General features: G+C 39.2%; 1 protein-coding gene and 1 non-coding gene across 5 annotated transcripts in view; one reads left to right on the top strand and one right to left on the bottom strand.

Annotated features, from left to right (window-relative positions):
* The window catches only part of C2CD3 (C2 domain containing 3 centriole elongation regulator), a 163218-nt gene that overhangs the window by 12137 nt on the left and 125220 nt on the right, over nt 1–25861 (top strand). For all 4 annotated transcript variants that reach the window (XM_053560620.1, XM_053560619.1, XM_053560621.1 and 1 more), the window contains exons 4-7: nt 7755–7978; nt 9003–9250; nt 18720–18852; nt 19323–19451. In XM_053560620.1, coding sequence (XP_053416595.1) covers nt 7755–7978; nt 9003–9250; nt 18720–18852; nt 19323–19451 — 734 coding nt within the window. The remainder of the gene's footprint in view (nt 1–7754; nt 7979–9002; nt 9251–18719; nt 18853–19322; nt 19452–25861) is intronic.
* LOC128566261 (small nucleolar RNA SNORA84) lies at nt 5145–5308 on the bottom strand. Its single transcript, XR_008374539.1, has one exon. It is a non-coding gene; the product is annotated as a small nucleolar RNA SNORA84 (small nucleolar RNA).

Below are 25861 nucleotides of genomic sequence, written 5' to 3'. Positions count from 1 at the left end.
CCCCATATGCCAAGGGTGGCGGGTTCAAACCCAGCCCCGGCCAAACCAACAAAAAAAAATAAAAAAGAAATTGACATAATAGTATTTGTATATTTTTTATTTAAAGTTGTTGGATTGGTTAGAGCAGTGGTTCTCAACCTTCCTAATGCTGCGACCCTTTAATACAGTTCCTCATGTTATGGTGACCCTGAACCATAAAATTATTTTCGTTGCTACTTCATAACTGTAATTTAGCTACTGTTATAAATCGTAATGTAAATATCTGATATTAGGCGACCCTTGTGAAAGGGTCATTCAACTCCCAAAGGGATCAGGACCCACAGGTTGAGAACTGCTGGGTTAGAGAATTGTTTTTAATAGAGCAGTGGAGACTTCTGTGAAATTTTGAACAATTAAGGAGTATGGAAATAAGTAATAATTTCAGGGAAGAAGTAGAAGCAACAATTAGATTTGTTTTCCATAAAAATAACAGTGAAGAGAGGAAAAGGTATCGTGATACAAAGGAAAGTACACTAGACTTGGACTTAGAGAAATTACTTACAAAAACAATTCTACTGTTTACTGTTTATAGTTGCTGAGCTTCAATATTCTATTTTGTAAAATGATACTAAAATGTTGCAAGGATTGTATGAGATAAAAATAACAGGGAAATGACATGGTAGGAGGCATGTAACATTGACACAGTAAACTTACTTGAATTTGAGAGGAAATAGTATTGACAGTGGGTAACAGAACTGAGAAATTTGTTCATGCTGTTTTAAAACAGGGGTTGGCTGACTTTGCCTTGTGAAACAAATCTGGCCTTTAAGCTAAAAATAGTTTTTGTATTTCTTAAAGGGCAGTAAAAACAAGAAGAAAAATATGCAACAGTGCCTAAAATATTTATTATCTGGCCCTCTACATAATAAGTTTTCTGACTCTTTTTCTAGAGCATAGGAGACTGATTTTTTCTTTTTTTGTGTGTGATAGACTCTCACTATGTTGCCCTCAGTAGAGTGCTGTGGCACCACAGCTCACAGCAACCTCAAACTCTTGGGCTTAAGCGATTCTCTTGCCTCAACCTCCCAAGTAGCTGGGACTACAGGCACCTGCCACATTGCCTGGCTAGTTCTGGGGATGAGGTCTCACTTTGACTCAGGCTGGTCTCAAACTTGTGAGCTCAGGTAATCCACCTGCCTCAGCCTCCCATGGTGCTAGGATTACAGGCTTGAGCCACCTCCCTTGGCCAAAGACTAGATTTTTTTCGTAGAGCAAAAGGAGAAGCAAGTGAAGAAGGAGATTGAAAATGAAAGAGAATAATTGAGCAGCTGGTTTCCTGAAGAGAACTAAATGAGAATGAATTCTTACCATGAGCACGACTGATAGAGTTAGTTGGAAAGGAGGAATTACATATAACTAGGAGGGAAAAGAGAAACATTTTTAGATGGAATAGGGGAAAATTGAGGGCATTCATGCTGATAACTTTTTTAAAATCAATGTTTATAATATACCTCCCTACCATATGTTAGGCACTACACACTTTATTTAAAACTTTTTTGCTTTTGTTAAATACATATGCAAAAGATATGTATAAGGTATAAACATAACAGTAATAAATACCTGATAGTCCCTCATGTTATTTTATTGGAACACAGCCACACCTATTCATTTTTATTTTTATTTTATTTTATTTATTTTTTTTTTTTTTTGGTTTTTTTGGCCGGGACTGGGTTTGAACCCGCCACCTCTGGCATATGGGACTGGCGCCCTACTCCTTGAGCCACAGGCGCCGCCCCATTTTTATTTTTTATTGTTGGGAATTCATTGAGGGTACAATAGACCAGGTTACACTGATTGCGTTTGTTAGGCAAAATCCCTCTTGCAATCGTGTCTTGCCCCCGAAACACACCTATTCATTTTTACATGATCACACACACTATCATGCCTGGCTAATTTTTTTTTCTATTTCTGATAGACAAGGGGTCTCACTTTTGGTCAGGCTGGTCTCCAACTCCTAAGCTCAATTGATCCTCTCACTTCTTCCTGCCAGAGTGCTAGGCTTACTGGTGTGAGTCATTGGGCTAGCCCTTTTTTTATTTTCTTGGTGGTGTCTTTTGATGAACAGAAGTTTTTCTTTTAATGAAATCAAATTTATTCATTTTCACCTTTTATAGTTTAGTTTTTTGTGTCCTACCTAAGAAATCTTTTCCTAAACCAAGATTGCTAAGATTTTCTCCAGTGTTTTCCTCCATGATTTTTATAATTTCAGCTTTTATATTTAGATATAGTTCATGTCTTAATAATTTTTATTTATACCTATAGTATGAGATAAAGTCAGAATTTGTTTTTTCCTGTGATGGTATCTACTTGTTCTCTTCCCATTTATTGAAAAGATTATTCTTTTCCCCATTTTCTTGGAATATTTATACCACATCAGCTGATTAGATATGTGCGAGTATATGTCTAGACTCTTTTGTATCATTGATCTTATTTTTGTCTTTAGTATAGTATCACTGTATTACTGATGCTTTAATTGTAAACCTTGAAATCAGTCTGAGCTCTCTAATTTTATTCTTTTGAAAATTCTCTTGCTATTTTAAGTTTTTTACATTTCCATGGAAATGTTAAAATCATCTTGTTAATTCCCAGAAAAAAATCTGCTAGAATTTTTGTTGATACTTTAGAGCAGTGATTTTCAACTGGTGTGCCATGAGAGGATCTTAGGTGTGCTGCAAAAATTTTCAGAGATTACTAATTAAATTATTTTTGAAAGATGTTCAAAGCACAGTAATTATATACTTATTGTTTACACTTTTTTTGATCAACATACTTTAAGTGGACCGCGGAAGTTTATAGATTCAAGTGTGCCGTGAGAGGAAAAAAGGTTGAAAAACACTGCTCTAGAATATACAGATCAAATTAGGAGAATTGACTTCTTGGCTAGCAATATCAAGTTTTACAGTCTGTGAACATGTTATATTTCTCTGGTTATTTAGATCTTAAGTTCTCTCAAAATTTCTCTCAAATTTCTTAGCTTCATGTAGGCTTGCATATATTTTTGTTTATTTATGCTTTTTGTTAGCTTCTCAGTACTTTCTATATAGACAATGATGTCATCTATGCATAAACCAGTTTTGCTTGTTTTATAAGCTATATGTCTTTTGTTTTTATTTTCTTGCCTTATTGCTTGAAAATCTCCAGTCTAATGTTGAATAAAGAACAGATATTCTTGCCTTGTTCCTTTTCTAAGGAGGAATGCATTTGGTCTTTCTCTTTAAATATAATGTTAGATATAGGTTTTTCACAGATGGCCATTTATCAATGAGAAAAGTACTAAGTTTGGAGAAAACTTTTCCCAGATTTTCTGAGAGGTTTTTTTTATCATGGAGAGGTATTGCATTTTATCAAAAATTTTCCTGCATTTACTAGGATTCATGATGGGTCCTGGTTTTATCAATTTTTTTCTGTATCTACTAGAATTTATTTTATTGGTTGATTTCTGAAAACTAAACCGGACTATTATTTCTGGGATGGACACCATGGAATCAGGATGTATAAGCCATTTTGTATTACTGAATGTGATTTAATGTTTTATTGAGGATTTTTACATTTCTTGTTCAGGAACTATATTGGTCTATAGTATTGTTGGTTGCATTGTCTTTGATTTAGATGTCAGGGAATGCTGGCATCATAAAAAGATTTGAGGACAGTTCCTTCTGTTTATTGAAAGAGTTTATATAGAATTCTGCTAAACAATTAAATGTTCAGTAGAATTTATCAGTGAAGTTAACTGGTCCTGGATTTTGTTTTGTGTGGGACGGGTTTTTAACTACAACATTTTTTGGGTTTTGTTTTTTTTGAGACAGTCTCAGACAGAGTCTGCCTGTTGCCCTGGGTAGAGTGCCATGGCGTCACTGCTCACAGCAACTTCAAACTCTTAGTCTTAAGCATTTCTCTTGCCTCAGCCTCCCAAGTAGCTGGGACTACAGGCACCTGCCACAACACCCAACTAGTTTTTCTGTTGCAGTTATCTTTGTTGTTTTAGCTGGCCTGGGCCAGGTTCGAACCTGCCACCCTTGGTGTATGCAGCTGGCTCCTTACCCACAGAGCTATGGGCACCGCCCTAACTACAACTTCTTTAAAATTTTTATGTATATACTTTTTAGAGATGAAGTCTCACTCTGTCACCCTTGCTGGAGTGCCATGGTGTGATCATAACTTATTGCAGCCTCAACTCATGGTCTCAAACGATCCTCTCACCTCATCCTCCCAAGTAGCTAAGACTGTAAGCATGTGCCACCACATCCAGCTAATTTTTAAAAATTTTTTTAAGAGATAGGGTCTGGCTACATTGCTCAAGCTGGTCTCTAACTTCTGAGCTCGCGCCATCCTCTCGCCTCCACCTCCTGAGTCACTGGGATTATGGGTGGGAGCCATAACACCCAGCTAGCTACAACTTTAGTTTCTTTAGTAGATACAGGGCTATTTACAAAATGTTTCTTTTGGAGTTAGCTTCGATAGTTTAGTTAATTTGTCCATTTTATTCTAGTTGATTTTATTGGCACAGTCATGTTTTGTTTGCATATTTCAGCATTTGTTTTGACTTGTCTGTAATTTTTGTTTTGACTTCTCGGTAATTCTCTTTGGGAAGCAAGAATTGCCAATTCAGGGAATACATATAGATCAGTTAGTCTTCAGTATATCCAAATAACATAAACGGTCAGGAGTTCCACCAGAAAGAGAATCATTGGCACTAGAAAAGTTATTGTGAGCTGGCAAGCTCTGACTGGTAGGTGAAGGTAAAACTGGTCTTAGGGTTACAGCCTCCCTTTTCAGCATCCAGCCGTAGAGAAAATTACTCTTCTTAGAGGTAGATAATTGTAGGCAACTCAGTGTTAAAGAGAACCTTGAATCATTGCTAGAAGACTGATGAATGTCCACAAGGTTATGTTGTAGACATGAGAAGTATGTGGTATATTTATGGTCTATGTGGACGACACAGGCTTCAATAGAAGGGTATTATATTTAGGTGTTAGAATGATAGCACTTTTCTGGTGCTTTCTGTGGTCTGGTCTGTGCATCAGAAAGGAATAAGTTAACAGCTCTTATCCTAGCAAATGAAATCCATTAGAGAAGACTTTGGGGAAATAGGAACTTTTTTTTTTCCATGTATCAGTGACCGGGCTATGGAGGCTGCTGAGGAGAAACAGCCCCCATGCATAAATCACAGGATTGCTATGGCCCATTGTAAGAAATAGGGACATTTTAAGAAAAAAATATTCAGTTAAAGTGATGAAGTGGTTTGTATAAAATAGAAATTTTACAGGGCTTAATGAAGGGATTGGCAGAGGAAGGAGCACAAGGTGAATTATGATTGGGGAGGGGAAGGACTGACATGGACAGGAATGAAGATCTGTGAGCTAGATGGAGGAATATGTTGGGCACATTCTGGGAAGCAAGGACCTTAGGAGTAGATGTCCCCTGGGCTGATAAGAATTGATGGAGCAGCCTTCCATGCTATACCCCCAAACTTTGACTAATGCCTTTCCCTCTGCTTATAATGTTCTACCTCAACCCCACTCAGCTTCTTCTGTCTTGTTCATATTTAAGGTTCTCAGATGTTTGTATTTTACTCCTGGAAACCATCCTTGGTACTCCTTCTTCTCCACCTCTTCTCCAACCTCAGACCCCTCCTTAGTGTTCCATTAGTACCTAATATACATACTTATCTTAGAACTCACTGTTTTTTGTTAAAATTACTTTTAAGATAAAAAGTATTAGATATTTCTTTAACTGAAGAGTTAAGCCAGCCCCATATTTTGATTGTAAGATGGGTGTGGCAGGTCCTGGATTTTCCCTGACCCTTTCTACAAAGGCCAGTGCCAGTAAAGGCCTATGAGTTGTTTTGTTACTGGTTCTGCTTAGGGCTAAAGCAAAACTCAGTGAGCCAATCAGGGGGTCATTTTAAAGCCAGGGACACAGCCTTTATTCCCAGTGCCTCCTTTGTTTCTAAAATGCAGTGGCTTTCTTTGGCAAGTGATGAATAGTAAGGGAATATTTTCTGACATTTATATCTGAGCAACCAGGATTTTATGTGATACTATTACAGTGATCACTGCATTTTTGTCATTTGTCTTTATAGAAAATTTTTGATGATGAATAGATTTGAAGGATTGTATATTACCTGATTCATGAACAGAGTTCTCCTCATTGAGACCCAGGCATGTTTTATTGAGTTCATGCCTTGGCAGTTTCTTTGCACAAAATATTCCATTGACCTTTCCAGAGACATCTTAAAACATCTAACTGCAGCTTTTCATTTTTGTGTTGGGCTATTCGTGATTGTTTGACTGTCTTTGGCTGCCTAAACTATTCCTTCTGGTTTCTCTGTCATTGAAACTGAACTTTAAATACTGCTCTTTTCTTTTGGAGTGTGTTCTTCATTTTCTTCTTTAAGGTTTTCCTTTAGGCTCTATTTTAATTTTTATTCCTCTATTAGGCTTTCTCCATTGGGCTTTTCAGAAAGTCTATAGAGCCCTTTTTTTTGAGACAGAGTCTCATGTAGTCGCCCTCAGTAGAGTGCTATGGAGTCACAGCTCACAACAACCTCAAACCCTTGGGCTTAAGCAATTCTCTTGCCTCAGCCTCCCTAGTAGCTGGGACTATAGGCGCCCACCACAATGCCCAGCTATTTTTAGACACCAGGTCTCGCTCTTGCTCAAGCTGGTCTCGAACTTGTAAGCTCAGGCAATCCACCCACCTCAGCCTCCCAGAATGCTAGGATTACAGGCATGAGCCACAGTGCCGGGCCTGTAGAGCCTTTTTATAGAGAACTTGAACTCACAGGAATGAAAGGATAAGAAACTTAAAGTGATTACTTTTTCATCTTTGTCACCCTTCCTCCTTTCCCCACTTCATTTCCAGCAAAGAACCAGAGCCTTATTTTTCCCAAGCAACTAACAGTAAGAATGTAGAAGGTGCTATGTCATTGTTTTATTTATCTGAACATAAGGCATTATTAGGCATATTAGTCTTGTGTACTGTGTGTACAAGTGGATGGTAATTCACAGAAAAATGAAGAAGATAGTTAATGCTTTCAAAGAAGTCATAATTAGTCAAGATGAGAAATAAACTAATAGTTACAAATAGCTTCTCTATTTGTAGCCTTTGCTACAAAGGCTACAAAGCCTTTGCTTTTTTTATTTTTTTGCAATTTTGGCCAGGGCTGGGTTTGAACCCGCCACCCCAGGTATATGAGGCCAGCGCCCTATTCCTTGAGCCACAGACACTGCCCTAAGCCTTTGCTTTAAAAAAAAAAAAAAAATCTTCAAATTAGGACAATATGCTTTCCTAACAGGGTTATATCATACAGGACTTTCTCTGTAATGGGAACTTAGCACAACTTAGTATAGTTCCTTGCTTGAACTATACTAAGGTGGTTAAGTTGATGGATAGATACAGAGTAAATAGAAACCTTAAGAAGACAGAGGACATGGCATCTCTATCTGGGCACAAAGAAGTAATACTGGAGGAAACTATGTACAAAGGCATAAAGCAGTGAAATGTAAGGTACATTTGGAGGACCCTATGTAATGAGTCTGTCTGGGACAGAGGGATGAAAGAGGGAAACATATTGAGGGATGAAGCTTGTGAGATAGGCAGGAATTTAGACATAATCCTATAAGGAATGGGGGGTGCTAATTTATATTAAGTAGGGCAGTCTTAAAATTAGTTCATGCTAAGGAAAATTTTTGATATATTACCGTCTCTTTTAGGTCTCACTCGCCCTGGAGCCTCTGTCAGAAGCTTATGACAGCTACAATCCTCTTCCTACCATTGACATGACAGAAAATGTGCTTTTATCTGAGCGGGGATTGAGAGAGGATACGGAACCCAGCGATACCCAGTTTCTGGTTCCATCAAGAACTCACAGAATGCCTACCATCAAAACTGATGGAGAAGAATTAGCACCCAATAGTAGTAGATTAACCACTCTAAGGTAATTACCACATCTAGTACAAGTCAATCTGTCATCTAATGATTTCACTGTACTCATGATTTCTGTCTTCATAAAAGACAGTGAGAGGTGCAGTCGCTCATTCAGCAGGTAACTATGAAGCATCTCCTGTGGTTATGGATTGATATCAGGTGCTGGGCATAGGAATTAATGAGACACAGTTCCTTTTTTTTTTTTTTTCCCTGAGGACAACTCATAGTCTAGTCAGAGACTAGTGTGTATATGTAAGTATGACTAAATGAAATGCAGATGCCTTGATGGATGTTCATGAGAGGAAAGAGGGAAAGGGAATTATTTTGTGAAACACAATGGAATAAGAAACAGATTTTTGTTCTAAGCAATTCTTTTTCTCTCTGTTGTGCCAGCTAGAGTACAGTGACCTCATCATAGATCACTGCAATCTCAAACTCCTGGACTTAAGTGATCCTCTTGCCTCAGCCTCCCAAGTGGCTAGGACTATAGGCGTGCACCACCACGCAGATTAATTTTTTCTGTTTTTAGTAGAGACAGAGTCTCACTCTTGCTCAGGCTGGTCTCAAACTCTTGATCTCCCACTTCCACCTCCCAGAGTGCTAGGATTACAGGCATGAGCTACTGTACCTGGTCTGTTTTAGGCAATTCTGGGGCGGCTCCTGTGGCTCAAAGGAGTGGGGCATCAGTCCGATATGCCGGAGGTGGTAGGTTCAAACCCAACCCCGGCCAAAATGCAAAAAAAAAAGCAATTCTTTATGAAGCAGTTGCTTTGTGTCAAGCTCTGTGCTGAGCTCTTTGTTTTATTGTCTCGCTTAAGCTACAAATCCACAACAGTGGGTAAAGTATCTATTATTTCTAACATTTGGGAGATGAAAACAGATTTGCAAAGTTGTACTGCAAATAAGTCAACTCTTTCAAAGTCCACACTACATTGCTATAAACCACTGATCCACTTTCTATCTCTGACAAAGTAGAATGTTCATATAACCGTAATGGCTTACATGCTGCTGATGTTCTCTTTTTTTTTAAACAGGGGAAAGGACTGCTTGTACTTTCCAGAGAATTCTGATACGACAAAGGACTCTTTCTTTGGACTACAGCACCATCTTAAATCAGGACAGAGTTTAGAGTCTATAACTCTAAAAGGCAAAGCTCCACAGAAGCAAACGTCCCTTCCCAACAGTTCTGAACTACAGCCTCAAATTAGAACAGTTGCCAAGAGTCATAGTGACTCATGTATTCTTTCTTCAAACCACAGTCCTACCACGGACCTTCTTTCAGGTGCGTATATAATTTGTGAACTGAGTGAAACCAAGCCGTATTTATTGGAATTGATCTGCTTGTTAGCTAACCTACAAAGAGAACCAAGACTTCTCTTTGAACAAAATAGCCAAATAAAAGTGAGCTGTCCTTGCTTGGGAGGCTGAGGCAAGAGAATCGCGTAAGCCCAAGAGTTAGAGGTTGCTGTGAGCCGTGTGACGCCACGGCACTCTACCCGAGGGCAGTACAGTGAGACTCTGTCTCTACAAAAAAAAAAAAAAAGGAAAAGTGAGCAGTCTTGCCAGAGTCCAGAATCTCTCATCATGTAAAGACAGCCCTATTAAACTACCAAGTACTTCTAAGTAATTAAGAAGTGCCTATAATTGTAGGTTTCGGGAAGGAACTGTTTAAAAGGAACTTGGATGTTTTAACTGGGGCTCGCTTAAAGAAAAAAAAAGGTAAAAGGAACCTGGATATGAAGGGAAATCCTTTATTGTAGAAAAATACTAGTCGTTACATTTTTTCTTGAATAATTCAAGGCAAATGAAGTTTTTTCTCATTAGCATTTATTTATACCATTGTACAGAAGCCAATACCAAATCTGTTTTACATCTGAACAACTCTGAACTCTTAGTCTCAGTAGGAACATTGAGTGCACAACTACTACTGATCTTAATCTTGGGAATTAAATATGACGGCTTAAACAGGAGAATGTAGACAGTTCACCCCATGTAAGTGCTTAGACCAAAATAAGAAAGCAAATAGGAACAGAATTAGATGACCTCATTTTAGGGAGTGGTATAATAAAAGCAGCTGACTTGCATTATACTACGATATCAAGAGCACGACAGGAATTTGTCTTCATCCCCACAAATAGAATTTCCAAGTAGAATATCTGTAGCATTAATAGAAAAGTATTTTTTTATTTTAATTTTTCTTAAGCCATCTATTTTTCTGTTATAGAGAGGCTTTTAAATAACTATTTGGATCATAATTTAGTAAGGACTTTTTTTTTTGAGACAGTTTCACTTTGTTATCCTCGATAGAGTGCTGTGGTGTCATAGCTAACAGCAACCTCAACTCTTGGGCTCAAGCAATTCTCTTGCCTCAGCCTCCCTGGTCGCTGGGACTACAGGTATCTGCCACAATGCCTGGCTACTTTTTTTCTTGTTTCTTTAGTGGGCTTGGGCCGGGTTTGAACCCTCAGCCCTGGAGCATTTGGCCGGTGCCCTAATCACTAAGCTGTGGGCACCCAGCCAGTAAAGACATTTTTTAAAGGAAGAAAAACATTCCATTTATATTTTTCAGCTGAAATGTCTTGTGATTCCTTATTTTAAAAAGTATAATCCCAGGATTATAATTTATTAATTTTAGTCTTTAATGTAAAACTATATTAATAAGAAAAACAGTTGTCTCACTGTGCTCATCACTTGTCTGGTCACAGCTGGAATATTTTTTGTAGACCTGAGCACCAGATTTTGTGAAAGATACTTACTCATCAAGCAGTTATTTATTCAACACTTTCCAAATGTCTGGCACTCTTCAGGTGTCAGGGCTATAGAAGTTTAAAAATGAAAGAGAGGCTCAGCATGACAGCTAACACCTATAATCTCAGCACTGTTGGAAGGCTAGGACAGGAGGATCACTTGAGGCTAGGAGTTTGAGACCAACTTAGACAACATAGCAAGACTTTTGTTTCTAAAAAAACTGAAAGTTAAGCTAGGTGTGGGGCATCTGCTTATAGACCTAGCTACTGAGGAGGCTAAGGCAAGAGGATTGCCTGAGCCAAGAAGTTTGAGGCTGCAGTGAGCTATGCACTCCAGCCTGGGGCCCAAGCAACAGAGTGAGACCCTGACCCTAGAAAACAAAAGAAAAAGCTGCAAACTTCTGCCTTATGGATTGTATGTTAGATGGAAAGACAAATGATAAACTAGATAAATAAGTGTATGGTATTAGATATGGAGAAATGAAAGCCTCATTACAAAGGTAAGTAACATTGAAGATCTAAAGGAGATAAGTTCCTTCTAAGGAAAGTAGCTAGGCTGGTATAAAAGGACCACCAAGAGGCTCAGTGCCCAGAGCACAGTGGTTACAGCATCAGCCACATAGACCAAGGCTGGTGGGTTCAAACCCAGCCCAGGTCAGCTAAACAACAATGACAACTGCAACGAAAAATAGCCAGGCATTGTGGCGGGCACCTGTAGTCCCAGCTACTTGGGAGGCTGAGGCAAGAGAATTGCTTAAGCCCAAGAGTTTGAGGTTGCTGTGAGCTGTGACGCCACGGTACTCTACCGAGGGCAACAAAATAAGACTCTGTCTCAAAAAAAAAAAAAGACCACAAGAGATATTTAGCCTGGAGAAAACAGCTGCCATTTATTGAACACTAAATATGTGCTAGCTACTATGCCAAGTGCTTTATAAATACAATATTACAAAAATCACCTGAGGTTAGAGATTATCCCTGTTTTCAAATGGAGACATAAGCTCAGAGTAGGGGAGTTCTAGCCCTGTCAAAATGTGGTAACTGCTCCTGGGCTCCAGTTCGTTTTTGTCTCAGACTCTAAGGTAAAGTCCTATATTTTATTCTTACTGTGGGTTCATTGTTTACCTAGGCCTGTTTTGGGTTCCTTCTCTTTTTTTTATTAACATAGGGTCTGTCTTTGTTACCTGAACTAGAGTGCAGTGGCATGATCGTAGTTCACTGCAACCTCAAATTCCTAGGCTCAAGCAATCCTCCTGTCTCAGCCTCCTGGGTAGCTGGGACTATAGATGTCTGTCACCACACCTGGCTAATTTTTAAAATTTTTTGTAGAGACAGGAGTATTGCTCTGTTTCCCAGGCTGGTCTTAAACTCCTGGCCTCAGGTGATCCTACTGTCTTGGCCTCCTAAAGTGGTAGGATTATAGGGATAAGTATTCATGCCCAGCCAGTGTTTTCTTTTTAAACCAAGACTATGCTGGCCAACAGGTCAAGCCAACAAAATATGCCATGCACAACCCGTGGGCTGTCAATGTGCAGCCTCCTTAGTAAGAGTTACTAACATCAGTGGACTCAAAGATCAAGACAGATTGTGGTTCAGTCTGAGTTAATAGTCTAACTATGCAAAAATGAGAAAGGACTGCTTTAAGAAACGGTTAATTCTGTATCATTGCAAACATGGGCTGGATAACCTTCTGATGGGACTCTACAGATGGGATTAAATCATCAAGAAATAGCTAAATAGGCTCGATGCCTATGGCTCCAGCCACATACACCGGGGCTGGTGGGTTCGAACCTGGCCTGGGCCTGCCAAACAACAATGACAACTACAACAACAACAAAATAGCTGGGTGTTGTAGCGGGTGCCTGTAATCCCAGCTACTTGGGAGGCTGAGGCAAGAGAATCATTTAAGCCCAAGAGTTGGAGGTTTCTGTGAACTATGACGCCACGGCACTTTACCGAGGGTGACATAGTGAGACAGTCTCAAAAAAAAAAAAAGAAACAGTTAAATCAGATCTTTAATGCTCCCTTCTAACCACAAGATTAAGTGGGCCACTTTGGAGGCCTGGAGTTGAAGTCATGGGAGAAACACAACAAATACATAAACATAATGATCTTCTTGGTTTATAGTGTATTGCCCTCATACCAGAAGAGGGGATACAAAGCTGAATCAGTCAACCAGCTAGTATTTATGAAATATGTTTGTAAGAGTTGAGCTTTAGAATAGAGAGCTGGCTTGGTGCCTGTGGCTCAGTGAGTAGGGCGCCGGCCCCATATACTGAGGGTGGCGGGTTCAAACCCAGCCCCGGCCGAACTGCAACAAAAAAATAGCCTGGCATTGTGGCAGGTGCCTGTAGTCCCAGCTGCTCAGGAGGCTGAGGCAGGAGAATCACGGAAGTCCAAGAGCTGGAGGTTGCTTTGAGTCCTGTGACGTCATAGCATTCTACCGAGGGCAGTAAAGTGAGACTCTGGCTCTACAAAAAAAAAAAAAAGAATAGAGAGCTGAGGACGGCGCCTGTGGCTCAAAGGAGTAGGGCGCCGGCCCCATACATTAGATGTGGTGGGTTCAAAAACTGCAAAAAAAAAAAAAAAGACTAGAGAGCTAAGAGTTGAAACTAAAATCAGAAGCTGTATACCTCCCTGTGTTTAGCAGGGGATATTCCCATGCTATGTAGGAAATAAGAGAAACATCTGTCCTAAACCCACCTAAGTACCATTTCAGTGTGTTCAGGAATTGAGTTGAGGTGCTGGAAGATGTCATGAAAGCTCTTAGAGCAGGGGTCCTCAACCTTTTTTTTTTTGTAGAGACAAAGTCTCACTGTACCGCCCTCGGGTAGAGTGCCGTGGCGTCACACGGCTCACAGCAACCTCTTAACCCTTGGGCTTACGCGATTTTCTTGCCTCAGCCTCCTGAGCAGCTGGGACTACAGGCGCCCGCCACAACGCCCGGCTATTTTTTGGTTGCAGTTTGGCCGGGGCTGGGTTTGAACCCGCCACCCTCGGCATATGGGGCCGGCGCCCTACTCACTGAGCCACAGGCGCCGCCCAGTCCTCAACCTTTTTAAACAGGGCAGTTCACTGTCCCTCAGACCGTTGGAGGGCCGGACTATAGTTTAAAAAAAAAAAACTATGAACAAATTCCTATGCACACTGCACATATCTTATTTTGAAGTAAAAAAAAAAAAAATGGGAACAAATACAATCACACGACCTCATGTGGCCCACGGGCCACAGTTTGAGGACCCCTGTTTTAGAGTGTAAGGTACCACCTTCTCAAACAGTCGAGATAAGATATTCTTGTTCCTATGCTTTATGCTTTACAGAAGCTTTTCCAAACATTGACTATTCCAGCTATGAAACTACTTGGAGGCCAATGAAGGCCTGTACTCAGATTTCTCCTACTTGTCTTCCATACTGTTTATTTCCTTTGTAAAACCTATTTTTAGAAAGTATCTTATGTGTCCATGTCCACTTAGATGTAAATGATTGACTAAATCATTCATAAAATATTACCATTCTGAGAGGAGCATTTATTTAATGGAGAGGAAAATCAAGCTCAATTCAATTCAACAAGTATCTTCCAAGGGCCTGTATTTTGTGTCTTTGTTCTGAGTTTGGGGTTACAGTGGTAAATTAAGTTACAGTCCCTGTCCTTAGGGAATTCAGTTCAGTAAAGGAGATAGATTCAAAAGCAGATAACTTACAGTTTAGTGTGACGGCACCTGTGGCTCAAGGAGTAGGGCGCCGGTCCCATATGCTGGAGGTGATGGGTTCAAACCTAGCCCTGGCCAAAAACCACAAAAAAAAAAAAAAAAAAAGAATCATGTTTACTTACAGTTTAGTGTGACGTATGCAGCAGTAGACATATCTGTTGAAATGTTTTATCAAATACCTGATATATGCTTGACGCTGTACAGAAGCCAACGGATACAAAGATTAAAAAGAGTCAATCCCAGGACTCAGTTGATTGGAAGAGATAGATAGTTACACAGTGCAGGATAAATTCTTTGATAGTTAAATTCTAGGGTTTGAGAGCACAGAGGAAGTATTTTGTTTAAGTAATTGAAAATAGTTGGGTGTGGTTAAATGATAAGAGACCAAAGCTTTTTTACCTCTCTGGGAACATTTTGATTATCAGCAGAAAAACTATTTTTCTACATAGCTCTAAAATCAAATGTAGTCTATTATTGACACTACTTGTTATTAACCTCTTTATTTATAAGCATTTATTGAATGCATACACCTTATTAAAGAACTTTAAAGAATGTCAGATCAAGCCAACTTGATTTTACCAAAACGTAAATTTTACCCAAATTTCTAATGCTAGCAGACTATGTTTTCTTCATCCTTTGTCAATGAATAAATAAGTTAGTCATTTCACTGCTGAATCTCAAGGAGATTGTTTTTCCTGTACAGTTGGGTTGGCGCCTGTAGCTCCCTGGGTAGAGTGCTGGCCAGATACACCAGGGTTGGCAGGTTCAAACCTGGCCCGGACCTGCTAAACAACAATGACAACTATAAGAAAAAAATAGCTGGGTGTTGTGGCAGGCGCCTGTAGTCCCAGCTATTTGGGAGGCTGAGGCAAGAGAATCACTTAAGCACAAGAGTTTTAGCTTGCTGTGAGCTGTGACACCTTGAATACCCATGGTACTCTACCAAGGGTGACATAATGAGACTCTGTCTCAAAAATAAATAAATAAATACTGTGAATTCAGAATAGAATGCTATGTAGCCATTATATACTTAGACAAATGTTAATATATTTTAAGTGAAAAAGTAGTTATAGAATGATATATACAATCTGCCATTTTTACAAAAGAAATTTATATATTTAGATAGACATGTATGCATAGACCAAAAACTGTTAAGACATAATGAAATTATACTAGTCAGTATTCTTTGTATACATTGTTAACAGATCATCTTCCGTAGGATAGTGGATTTATTCACTTTCTATTGCTACATACCAAATTACCACAAACTTAACAGTTTAAAACAATACCCATTTATTAGATCAAGGTTCCACGGGTCAAAAATCCAGCATGGCATGATTGGATTTTCTACTCAGGGTATCAGAAGGCTAAAATTAAAGTGTCAACTAGGCCAAGTTCTCATCTGGAATCTCTGGGAAAAAATTCACTTCCAAGCTTATTCTTGTTGCTGACTGTAGTTGTAGGACTTAAGTTCTGTTCCCTCACCGGCTATCAGCAAGGGGCCACTCTCAGTTCTCAGAGGCTCTCTTCATCTTCCAGAAAGCAATGGGTACATCAAATTCTTTGCATGCTTCAAACCTCTGACTTCATATCCTTGAGCCAGCTAGAGAAAAGTTTGCTTTAAAAGGTTAACATGGTGGCAGGGAGCAAAGGCTCACGTGTGTGATCCTAGCCAAGGATGAGGTGGGTGGATCGCCCACATGTGTGATCTGGGAGGCCGAGGTGGGTGGATGGCTTGACCTCACAGGTTCCAGACCAGCCTGAGTCAGAGCAAGAGGAGCTCCTCTCTAAAAATAGCCGGACATTGTGGCAAGTGCCTATAATCCCCAGCTACTTGGAGGCTAAGGCAAGAGAATCACTTGACTTCAAGCATTTGAGGTTGCTGTAAACTATGATACCCCAGCACTCTACCTAGGGGGACAAAATGAAACTCTGTCTCAAAAAAAAAAAAAAAAAAAAAAGGTAAATAAATAAAAAATTAACATGTTGCCAGGTATTGTGGTACATTAATGTAGTCTCAGCCACTCGAGAGGCTAAGGTAGGCATTGTTTGAGCCCAGGAGTTTGAGGTAGCTATTAGCTAGGCAGAGGCCATAGCTCTATAGCCTGGGCAACAGAGCGAAACTATCAAAAAAAAAAAGGAAAGCAGTGAGTTGGTCAGTGTGATTCGGTCCTGCCTACCGAGATAATCTCCCTGTTTTAAGATTGACTGATTTGGAACCCTAATTACATCTACAATATCCCTTCACAGTAATACCTAGATTAATACTTGTTTTCTTTGTTTGTTGGTTTGGGTTTTGTTTTTTTTTTTTTGAGACAGAGTCTCGCTATGTCACCCTTGGTAGATTGCCATGGCGTCACAGCTAACAGCAACCTCAAACTCTTGGGCTTAAGCGATTCTCTTGCCTCAGCCTCCCAAGTAGGTGGGACTATGCCCCCCCACCCACCCAGCCACAATGCCCAGCTATTTTTGGTTGTGGTTGTCATTGATTAGTGGGCTGGATTTGAACCTGCCAGCTCCAGTGTATGTGGCTGGCACTCTCGCTGCTTGAGCTACAGGCGGCGAGCCCTAGATTAATATTTGAATCACTAGAAGAAGGTATGTGTATACCAAGGCCTGGAGATCTTGGGGAGCTATTTGATAATTCTGCCTACCACAGTGGGCGATCTTTTTTTTTTTTTTTTTTTTTTTGACTTTAAACAACAGTAATTTATTCTCCTCCCTCCCCTCCCAGCCGTGGTTTGTTTGGAACAGAAATTCTGGAGCAGCATGGCTGGATTGTTCTGGCTCAGATCTTCCCTGAGTTTGCAGTCAGATGTCAGCTGTGGCTGCAGTCATCTGAAGGCTTGACATCCTACTTTCAAGGTGTTCACTTATAGGGCTGCTAAGTTAATGCTGCCCATTGGAGAGGCCTCAGTTCACCCCTGTAGCACACCAGGAATGTCTCACATCTGTAATGATCTTTATTTTCTTTTAGTTTTAGTTGTATTATCATGTCACAAATCAAAGATATGATACTTAAGATTTGGGGAGTTTATTTTTAAGTTTTTAAGCTCTATGTTGACCTCTTTGTTATAACAAATATTAGATGTTATGGATCTTCTTGGCTTTTGTTGTTTCACCTGATCACCGTATTTTTTTTTTTTTTTAGAAGTTACAAAACTCTAGAACAGGAGGTAGGTACTTTATAGTATCACTTATTGTCTAAGCAGCTATAGAACCTGAAGAAAATAATACTTCCCATATTCCTTGGGACAATACCATTGACCCTCAGCTCTTTTTATTTTTAAAGAGATGGGATCTTGCAGTGTTGCCAGTGCAGTCATAGCACACTACAGCTTTGGTCTCTTGGACTCAAGAGATCTTCCTGAGTCAGCCTCCCAAGTAGCTGAGACTACAGGCAAACATTACTATGCCCAGCTAGTCCTCTAGTTTTAAAAGGAAGTATAATGGTTAAAAGCATAGGATTTGGAGACACCTGATTATAGATGTATCACATATATAATTTGGCAAGTTACTTCTGTGCCGCAGTTTTTTAATCTGGAAAATGAAAGAAATAATGTATGTATCTCAGAGGAGTGTTGGGAGGATTATATGAATTAGTACATATAAAAGACTAGTGCCTAGCATGTGGAAAGGGTTTAGTAAATGTTAGCTGCTATAATTATTGTTGCTCTTACTGTTGTGGGATCCCTTGAGGGATGGGGTAAGTTTTACCTATTGAAAAGTCTGAAGACTGAAGTTTGATCCTCACTTTTCCAGTAACCTGGTATATGGTCTTGGACAAGTCATTGAAGCTTCTTAACATTCTTTTCTTTATCCATAAAAGTGTAAGTTTGAAATAGATTATCACTGTGGCTCCTAAAGGTTTAACTGATATAGTTATTAGTGTTTCTGGAGTAAGAATGATATTAAAACTCTTACTAAGAGAATGCAATAAGTTCTCTGGATACAAAAATAATATATAAACATCACCAATCTTAATTATGTGTAAATACCAGTTGGAAGACTCAGTACATGGATATAACTCCCCACAAGGTGATCATTCTCTCTGGAATAGAGACTTCATTCATTGCTATAATGCCAGCATCTAAAACAGTGTATGTAGTAGAAGCTCAGTAAACATCTGTTGTTAAGTGACTGTCCTCAAGAAATTCTGAAACTAGTGGAGAAGGCAGGCAAGTAAGCTATTACAGTACACTGCAGTAAGTCCTGTGATAGAAGGAAATGTGTTGAAAATTGTAAAATATTTCTGTTGGATTTTGGATTTTTTGTTTTCTTCTTTTACTCTCTTCAGCTCTGTTAGAGCAAGGCAATAAACTGCGTAATGCCATGGTGATTTCTGCAATGAAATCAAGCCCAGATACTAGCATGTTGTTGGACAAAGTTCATTCTCCTATACAGGAAGATCCTCATAGAGCATCAACACAGTAAGTTAACAGGATAGACATGAAACCCAAAAGTATATATATATATATATATATTTTTTATTTTTTTTTAAGCATATTTCTTAATAGTTGTTAACCTGTGTTTTTTGTCAAGTTATGGACTGGAAATGCTCAGCAAATAATTCTTAATGTGATGCAAAAGAACCCTAAACTCGGAGTTAAGGTACTCAAAATCTAGTCCTAGCATTAGCACTTGGTAAATGTATAAATGGGTAAATCGTTAGCTCTCTCAACTGGCATGCTTGGATATAAAGTGGAAATATTCTTTTTTACCTCACAGACATGAAATAGGTTTCTAACAGGAAAGAGCTTACAAAGTATAAGATTTTGTATATATTTAAGGCAGTTAAGTCTAAAGCAAATTCAATATTCTGAGTGAGACCAGCTACATTGATTTAGATTTTTTCCCATCTCTTAGCCACTCGTTGAGAAAATATTTTTCAACTCTTTAGAATGAGATCCTGGTCTAGGAATCAATTTAAAGACCACATTGAAGATCACCTCCCTTCTCCAACTGAGAATGCATTTTGGAAAAATGACACGAAAGCTGATACCAGAGCTATACAGCTACTACTAGGCAGGTAAGCACTCTTAATTGGCTTTCTTCCTTTTACATTCTTCCTCTAATTCTTTGTATACATTGTTAGCAGATTATCCTCCTAAAGCAACATTTTTTTTTAGATTAACCAAGTCCCTCCCCTTTCCTTCAACTACCACTCTGACTACTTAATAAATTTTTTTTTTTTTTTTTTTTGCAGTTTATGGCCGGGGCTGGGTTTGAACCCACCACCTCTGGTATACGAGGCTGGCACCCTACTCCTTTGAGCCATAGGCACCACCCTACTTAATAAAAATGCGATCTTCAACCTTTTACTTTTGTCTTCACTTATACAATGATCCCCAATCCACCTTTCCATTCTTCCAACTCTTTCCTCAACACCAGCATTAGCATGATAGAATTACAAGAGCGTGGACTTCTTTTTTTTTTTTTGAGACAGAGTCTCACTTTGTCCCCTTGGGTAGAGTTCCTTGGCATCATAGCTCACAGCAACCTCAAACTCCTGGGCTCAACCAATCCTTTTGTCTCAGCCTCCCAAGTAGCTGGGACTCCAGGCACCCCGCCACAACACCCAGTTGGTTTTTTTGGTTTTTTGGTTTGGTTTGGTTTTGAGACAGAGTCTCACTACGTCACCCTTGGTAGAGTGCCGTGGCGTCACAGCTCATAGCAACCTCAAACTCTTCAGCTTAAGTGATTCTCTTACCTCATCCTCCCAAGTAGCTTAGGACTACAGCCACCCACCACAACACCCATCTATTTTCTGTTGTAGTTGTCATTGTTGTATAAGCTGGCCCGGGCCAGATTCGAACCCACCACCCTCAGTATATGTGGCTGGTGCCGTAACCACTATGCTACGGGTGCCAAGCCACACTCAGCTTTGTTTTAGAAACAAGGTCTCTTGCTCAGGCTGGTTTTGAACTCATGAGCTCAAGCAATCCATCTGCCTCGGCCTCCCAGAGTGCTAGGATTACAGGCATGAGCCACCTCACCTGGCCTTAAGAGCATGGATTTTAAACAAATACAAGTTAAAATCAAGGTCTGTCTCTTAGCTTCCTGGCCTTATGCAGGTATCTCTGAACTTTAGAAATATCAATAAAATTAGAATGATACATAATCATCTTACAGAATTATTGTAAGGATTAAATTATTGTAAGGATTAAATGATGTATGTAAAGGAGCTAACACTGCTTGATACACAGTAGTCCCAACCATTGGTACCTGTTATTGTTAATATTATTACTAACATACACCCTCAAACCAGACTCATCTATTTATTGTCTTCTAATAAGATACTATCTACATTCCTGTCTTAGAAAGGTAGTAGGGCATAGTGGTTAAAAACAACATATGCTGAGTTTCAGAAGTGTGAAAGAGCATGTGTTTCAAAAACTTCAATTTGTTTGATTTGGTTAAGGTTTAGACTTCTTATAGGGAAGTAGCAAGTCTACATAATCATTGGTATACAAATGGCAGGAAAGTAAAGTGAGTAAGTGGAAGCCAGACTTTGAATATTATGTTAATGCATTTAGACTTTATATTATAGAAAATGGATAAACATCATAATAATTTGAGCAGAAGAGTGGAAAGGTCACTCTCACATCAGTGGAAAATCAAGTGGCTAGGAGAGAAGGGAAAGCTTGTATGAGGATTTTCCCGCCCCAGCAGAGATAGAGTGTAAGATATCAAAGGTTGAGATGACAGGAATTGATGAACTTATTAGTTGTAGAAAGAGGGAAAAGAGTAAAAAATGATCCCTTGAGTTTTTAGTGACTCCACAGATTGTAATAATTTAAATAGAAATCCTTAAGCAGACATAAGACAAGGATTTGAAATTTGTAAGATTCAAGTGTGAGGCTGTAAATCTGTTAAACTTGAGTTGTGTGTGGAACACACAAGTGTAATTGTCTAGTAGATACTTGGATATATAGAGTTTAAGCTCAAGAGAGAGGACTGGCCTAAAGTTAAAAATTGAGATTTGGTAGCTACACAGCAATAATTGAAATCTTGGGAATGGAAAAGATCACCTAGGGAGAGTACAGTAGAATAAATATAAGAATAAAGGACATAACTTTTAATGGGACATAACTGTCCCATTTCTTTTTAAACTTTAGTAAAATGATGATAAAGGAATACAAAGTGCATAAACTCACAAGAACCAAAAGGGGATGGGAAAGCAGATGGATAATGGAAACTGACTTAGCAAAATATAATAGAGAAAACTTTACCTGTGACGTTAGAGGACCAACAATTTGATTACAGAAGCCCAAAAGACTGAGGAATGAGGAATACTAGGTATCCCTTAAGGCAATATATGAGTGTGAGGCTAAAAACAAGGATTGGTTAACAGAAAAAACAGGAGCAGTTAGACCCTTTATTCCTTGCTCTGAGACCTACAGAGACAGTATAGTATAGAGGTTGATTAAAAGAGAACTTCAAACTAGACTGTGCCTGTATGTGAATCTGAGCTCTCCACTCACTATTGGTAAAACTTTATGTAAGTTACTTAACTACCTTCCTTCTACTGTAATTACCTCACTTGGTAAAATGGATATCATAATATAACCTACTTCAGTTAAAAGTAATGTAGATTCAATGAGTTAATATCTGTAAACTTCTAAGAATACTGCTTATCACAGAGTACCTTCTAAATAAGTATTAGATATTGTTATTATAATGCTGTCCCCAAACCCCCAGAGCCAAGAGACAAACATTCTCCTGCCTGGTGAAAGACTAGAAATTCATTCTCTGTAGAACACCCTTTAATACAGTTCCTCATGTTGTGGTGACTAAAGTAGCAACGAAAATAAGTTTATGGATGGGGTCACCACAACATGAGGAACTGTATTAAAGGGTCACAGCATTAGGAAGGTTGAGAACCACTGCTGTAGAGGGAGAACTAGCTTATCTCTAGATTCAAAGATACCAAGCACAACTGAAGGGACGGGTGAGCCCTATGCTGAAGAAAAGATTAAGTTATAGTCTGCATATGGAATGATGCACACACCTCCCACCCTTAACTCTTTTTCCTTCCTGACTACCAGAACAATGACAGCTGAACTACCTCCCAGGTAGGAAATTCACATTCTGCTTATAAACTGTCCAGCTCAAGAAAAACAGGTATCAATACAACTGGAGGTTACCCAACAAAATGGTCTAGCTCTGCTCAGTTATTTTATAATGAAACTCACCAATTGGCAAATTCCCCCCAATGCTCCACGTGCATATAGTTTTCAGACAGCATTCTAATGCCTGACTTTTAATATGAACTGATACCCAAGATTTACAGACATTTGAGGAATGCCTCCAACAGTTAGAAAGGAACAAGAGTCAATAGAAAATTTGGAAGAGAAAGATGAAGAAAAATCCCAGAAAGTTTAACAAAAAGAATGGAAAGTAGGAAAGAAAAAATAAAATTGAGGATTTTTCAGGAAGGTTCAACATCCAAATAATAGGAGATCCAAAAAGAAGATGAAAGTGGGGAAAAAAAGAGAAGAAATTATTAAATGTCCCTATACTGAAGCAAATTAGCTTCCCTATTGATGTTTGAACCCGGACCTCCTCTTCCTGTCCCTCCCGCCTCAGAGAGATGAAAGCTTCACTTCACATTGGGATAGCCAAGATCTTAGGACTCCCTCTCCCCCAGCACCCAGTTGGTTGGCTACTTCCAAGGAGACAGGTAAGGCATCAGCCATAAAAAGAAAGGTTCAAATTACTAGACTTAGAAATTAAAGAAGGAACATTGATATCAACTTCATACAAATAAGACAGATGATATAGGAATACCATGAACAGCTGTATGCCTGTAAAATAAGCAAGTTTGATGAAATAGATTCCTACAAAGACACAAATTACCAAAACCGTCTCAAGAAGATATATTAACCAGTACAATGTAAGCATATGAAATCACATTGTACCCCATCAATGCATTAATGTATACATGATCTACCTCTTTATGATTTAATAAAAAAAGAGAGATAGATAGACAACATGAACAGACCTATAAGTAGGGAGATTGATTTAGTAATCAAAAACCTACCCACAAAAAAAAGCCCATACCCAGACGGCTTCACTGCTGAATTCTACCACACACTTAAAGAAGGTTAATACCAATTCTCCCCCCACTCCAGAGTCTCACTTTTTTTTGCCCTTTATAGAACGTTGTGGCCTCATAGCTCCCAACAACTTGAGCTTAAGTGATCCTCTTGCCTCAACCTCCCAAGTACCAGGGACTGGAGACACCTGCCACTACACCCAGCTATTTTTAGAGATGGGTCTTACTCTTGCTCAGGCTGGTCTCGAACTCCTGAGCTCAGGCAGTCTACCTGCCTCCCAGAGTGCTAGGATTATAGGAATGAGCCACCATGCCTGGCCCTTGATACTAATTCTTAAGAAACGTTTCTAGAAAGTAGAGTAGTAGCAAACACTTCCAACTCATTTTATGAGACTAGCTTTACCCTGATACCAAATAGAGACAGAGCATCACAAGAAAAGAAAGCTACAGGTAAATATGAGCATGGACACAAAAATCTTCTACAAAATACTAGCAAATCAAACATAATGATACACTGTGACAAAGCAGGATTTATCCTAGAAATGGAAAGTTAAACATTTGGAAATCAGGCCAGGTGCAATGGCTCATGCCTATACTTTTGGGAGACCGAGGCAGGAAGATGGATCAGTCGAGTCCAAGAGTTGGAGACCCTTGGACATATTGAGACTGTTTCTGTAAAAAAATTTTTAAAGTAAGAAAAAAGAATCAATTTATGTGATACACTATATCCGTAGAAGTAAAAACAAAACCCCATGATCAAAAAATGCAGAAAAAGTATTTGACAAAGATCCAACACTTTTTTTAGGATAAAACACTCAGCAAACTTGAAATGGGGAAATCCTCTGATAAAAGGCATCTCCAGCCTATAGTCCCAGCTACTCAGGAGGCTGAAGCAAGAGAATCACTTAAGCCCAGGAGTTGGAGGTTGCTGTGAGCTGTGTGATGCCATGGCACTCTACTGAGGGCCATAAAGTGAAACTCTGTCTCTACAAAAAAAAAAAAGGCATCTCCAAAAAACCCACAGCTATCACTATACTTAATGTTTAAATACTGGATACTTTCTTTCTAAGATTAAGAAAAAAATAAGGTTGTCTAACATGGTGCTAGAGGTTCTAGTCTGCTTAATAAGTTGGGGAAAAAAATCCAAATTGGAAAAGAAAACGGAAAATATCTCTGTTCAAAGATGATGTAACCTGGTATGTAGAAAATTATAAGGAATCCACTAAAAACATATTAGAAATAATAAGTTCAGCAGGGTTGCAAAACAGAAGATTAGGATGCAAACCTCAAAATCAATTGTATATATGTATATAAGACAGTGAATAATCTGAAAATAAGAAAACAGCTCCATTTATAATAGCATCAAAAAGAATAAAATCTTTAGGAATAAATTTAACAAAAGAAGTATAAAACTTAAACTCTAAAAACGATAAAAATTTTTTTTTTTTTTTGTAGAGACAGAGTCTCACTTTACCGCCCTCAGTAGAGTGTCCTGGCATCACACAGCTCACAATAACCTCCAGCTCTTGGGCTTACACGATTCTCTTGCCTCAGCCTCCTAAGTAGCTAGGACCACAGGCGCCCGCCACAGCACCCGGCTATTTTTTTGTTGCAGTTTGGCCGGGGCCGGGTTTGAACCTACTACCCTCAGCATATGGGGCTGGCACCCTACTCACTGAACCACTGGTGCTGCTCCAAAAACTTTTTTTTTTTCCTAGGACAGAGTCTCACTTTATTGCCCTCAGTAGAGTACTGTGGTGTCACAGTTCACAGCAAACCTGCAGCTCTTGAGCTTAGGCGATTCTCTTGCCTCAGCCTCCCAAGTAGCTGGGACTACAGGCTCCCGCCACAATGCCTGGCTATTTTTTTGTTGCAGTTTGGCCGGGGCCAGTTTCGAACCCATCACCCTCATTATATGGGGCTGGTGCCCTACTCACTGAGCCACAGGCGCCGCCCAAAACTGTAAAACATTATTGAAAGAAATTAAAGGTGGTGTATGGAAAACATCCCATGTTAGTGATTCAACACAATCTCTATTAGGCTCATGGCTGACTTCTTCACAGACATTGACAGGCTATTTCTAAAATTCATATGAAATTACAGGTGACCCAAAAGAGCCAAAACAACTCGGAGAAAAAATAAGGAGAACTCATGCTTCCAGATTTTAAAACCTAATACAAAGCAACAATAAGCACGTCAGTGTGGTACTGGTATAAGTATAGATATATAAATCATTGGAATAGAATTGATTGTTGAGAAATAAACCCATGTGTCTGTGGTCAGTGGATATTATAAAGGCTGTCCGGACGATTCAGTGAGGGGAAAAGTAGTCGTTTTCAACAAATGGTCCTGCTACATATACAAAAAAAATTAAAAACAAC

The sequence above is a fragment of the Nycticebus coucang genome, chromosome 14 (assembly GCF_027406575.1).
Source record: "Nycticebus coucang isolate mNycCou1 chromosome 14, mNycCou1.pri, whole genome shotgun sequence".
Taxonomy (NCBI): domain Eukaryota; kingdom Metazoa; phylum Chordata; class Mammalia; order Primates; family Lorisidae; genus Nycticebus; species Nycticebus coucang.
Note: the sequence above shows the minus strand (reverse complement) of the source record. Positions and strands in the feature narration are given on the sequence as shown.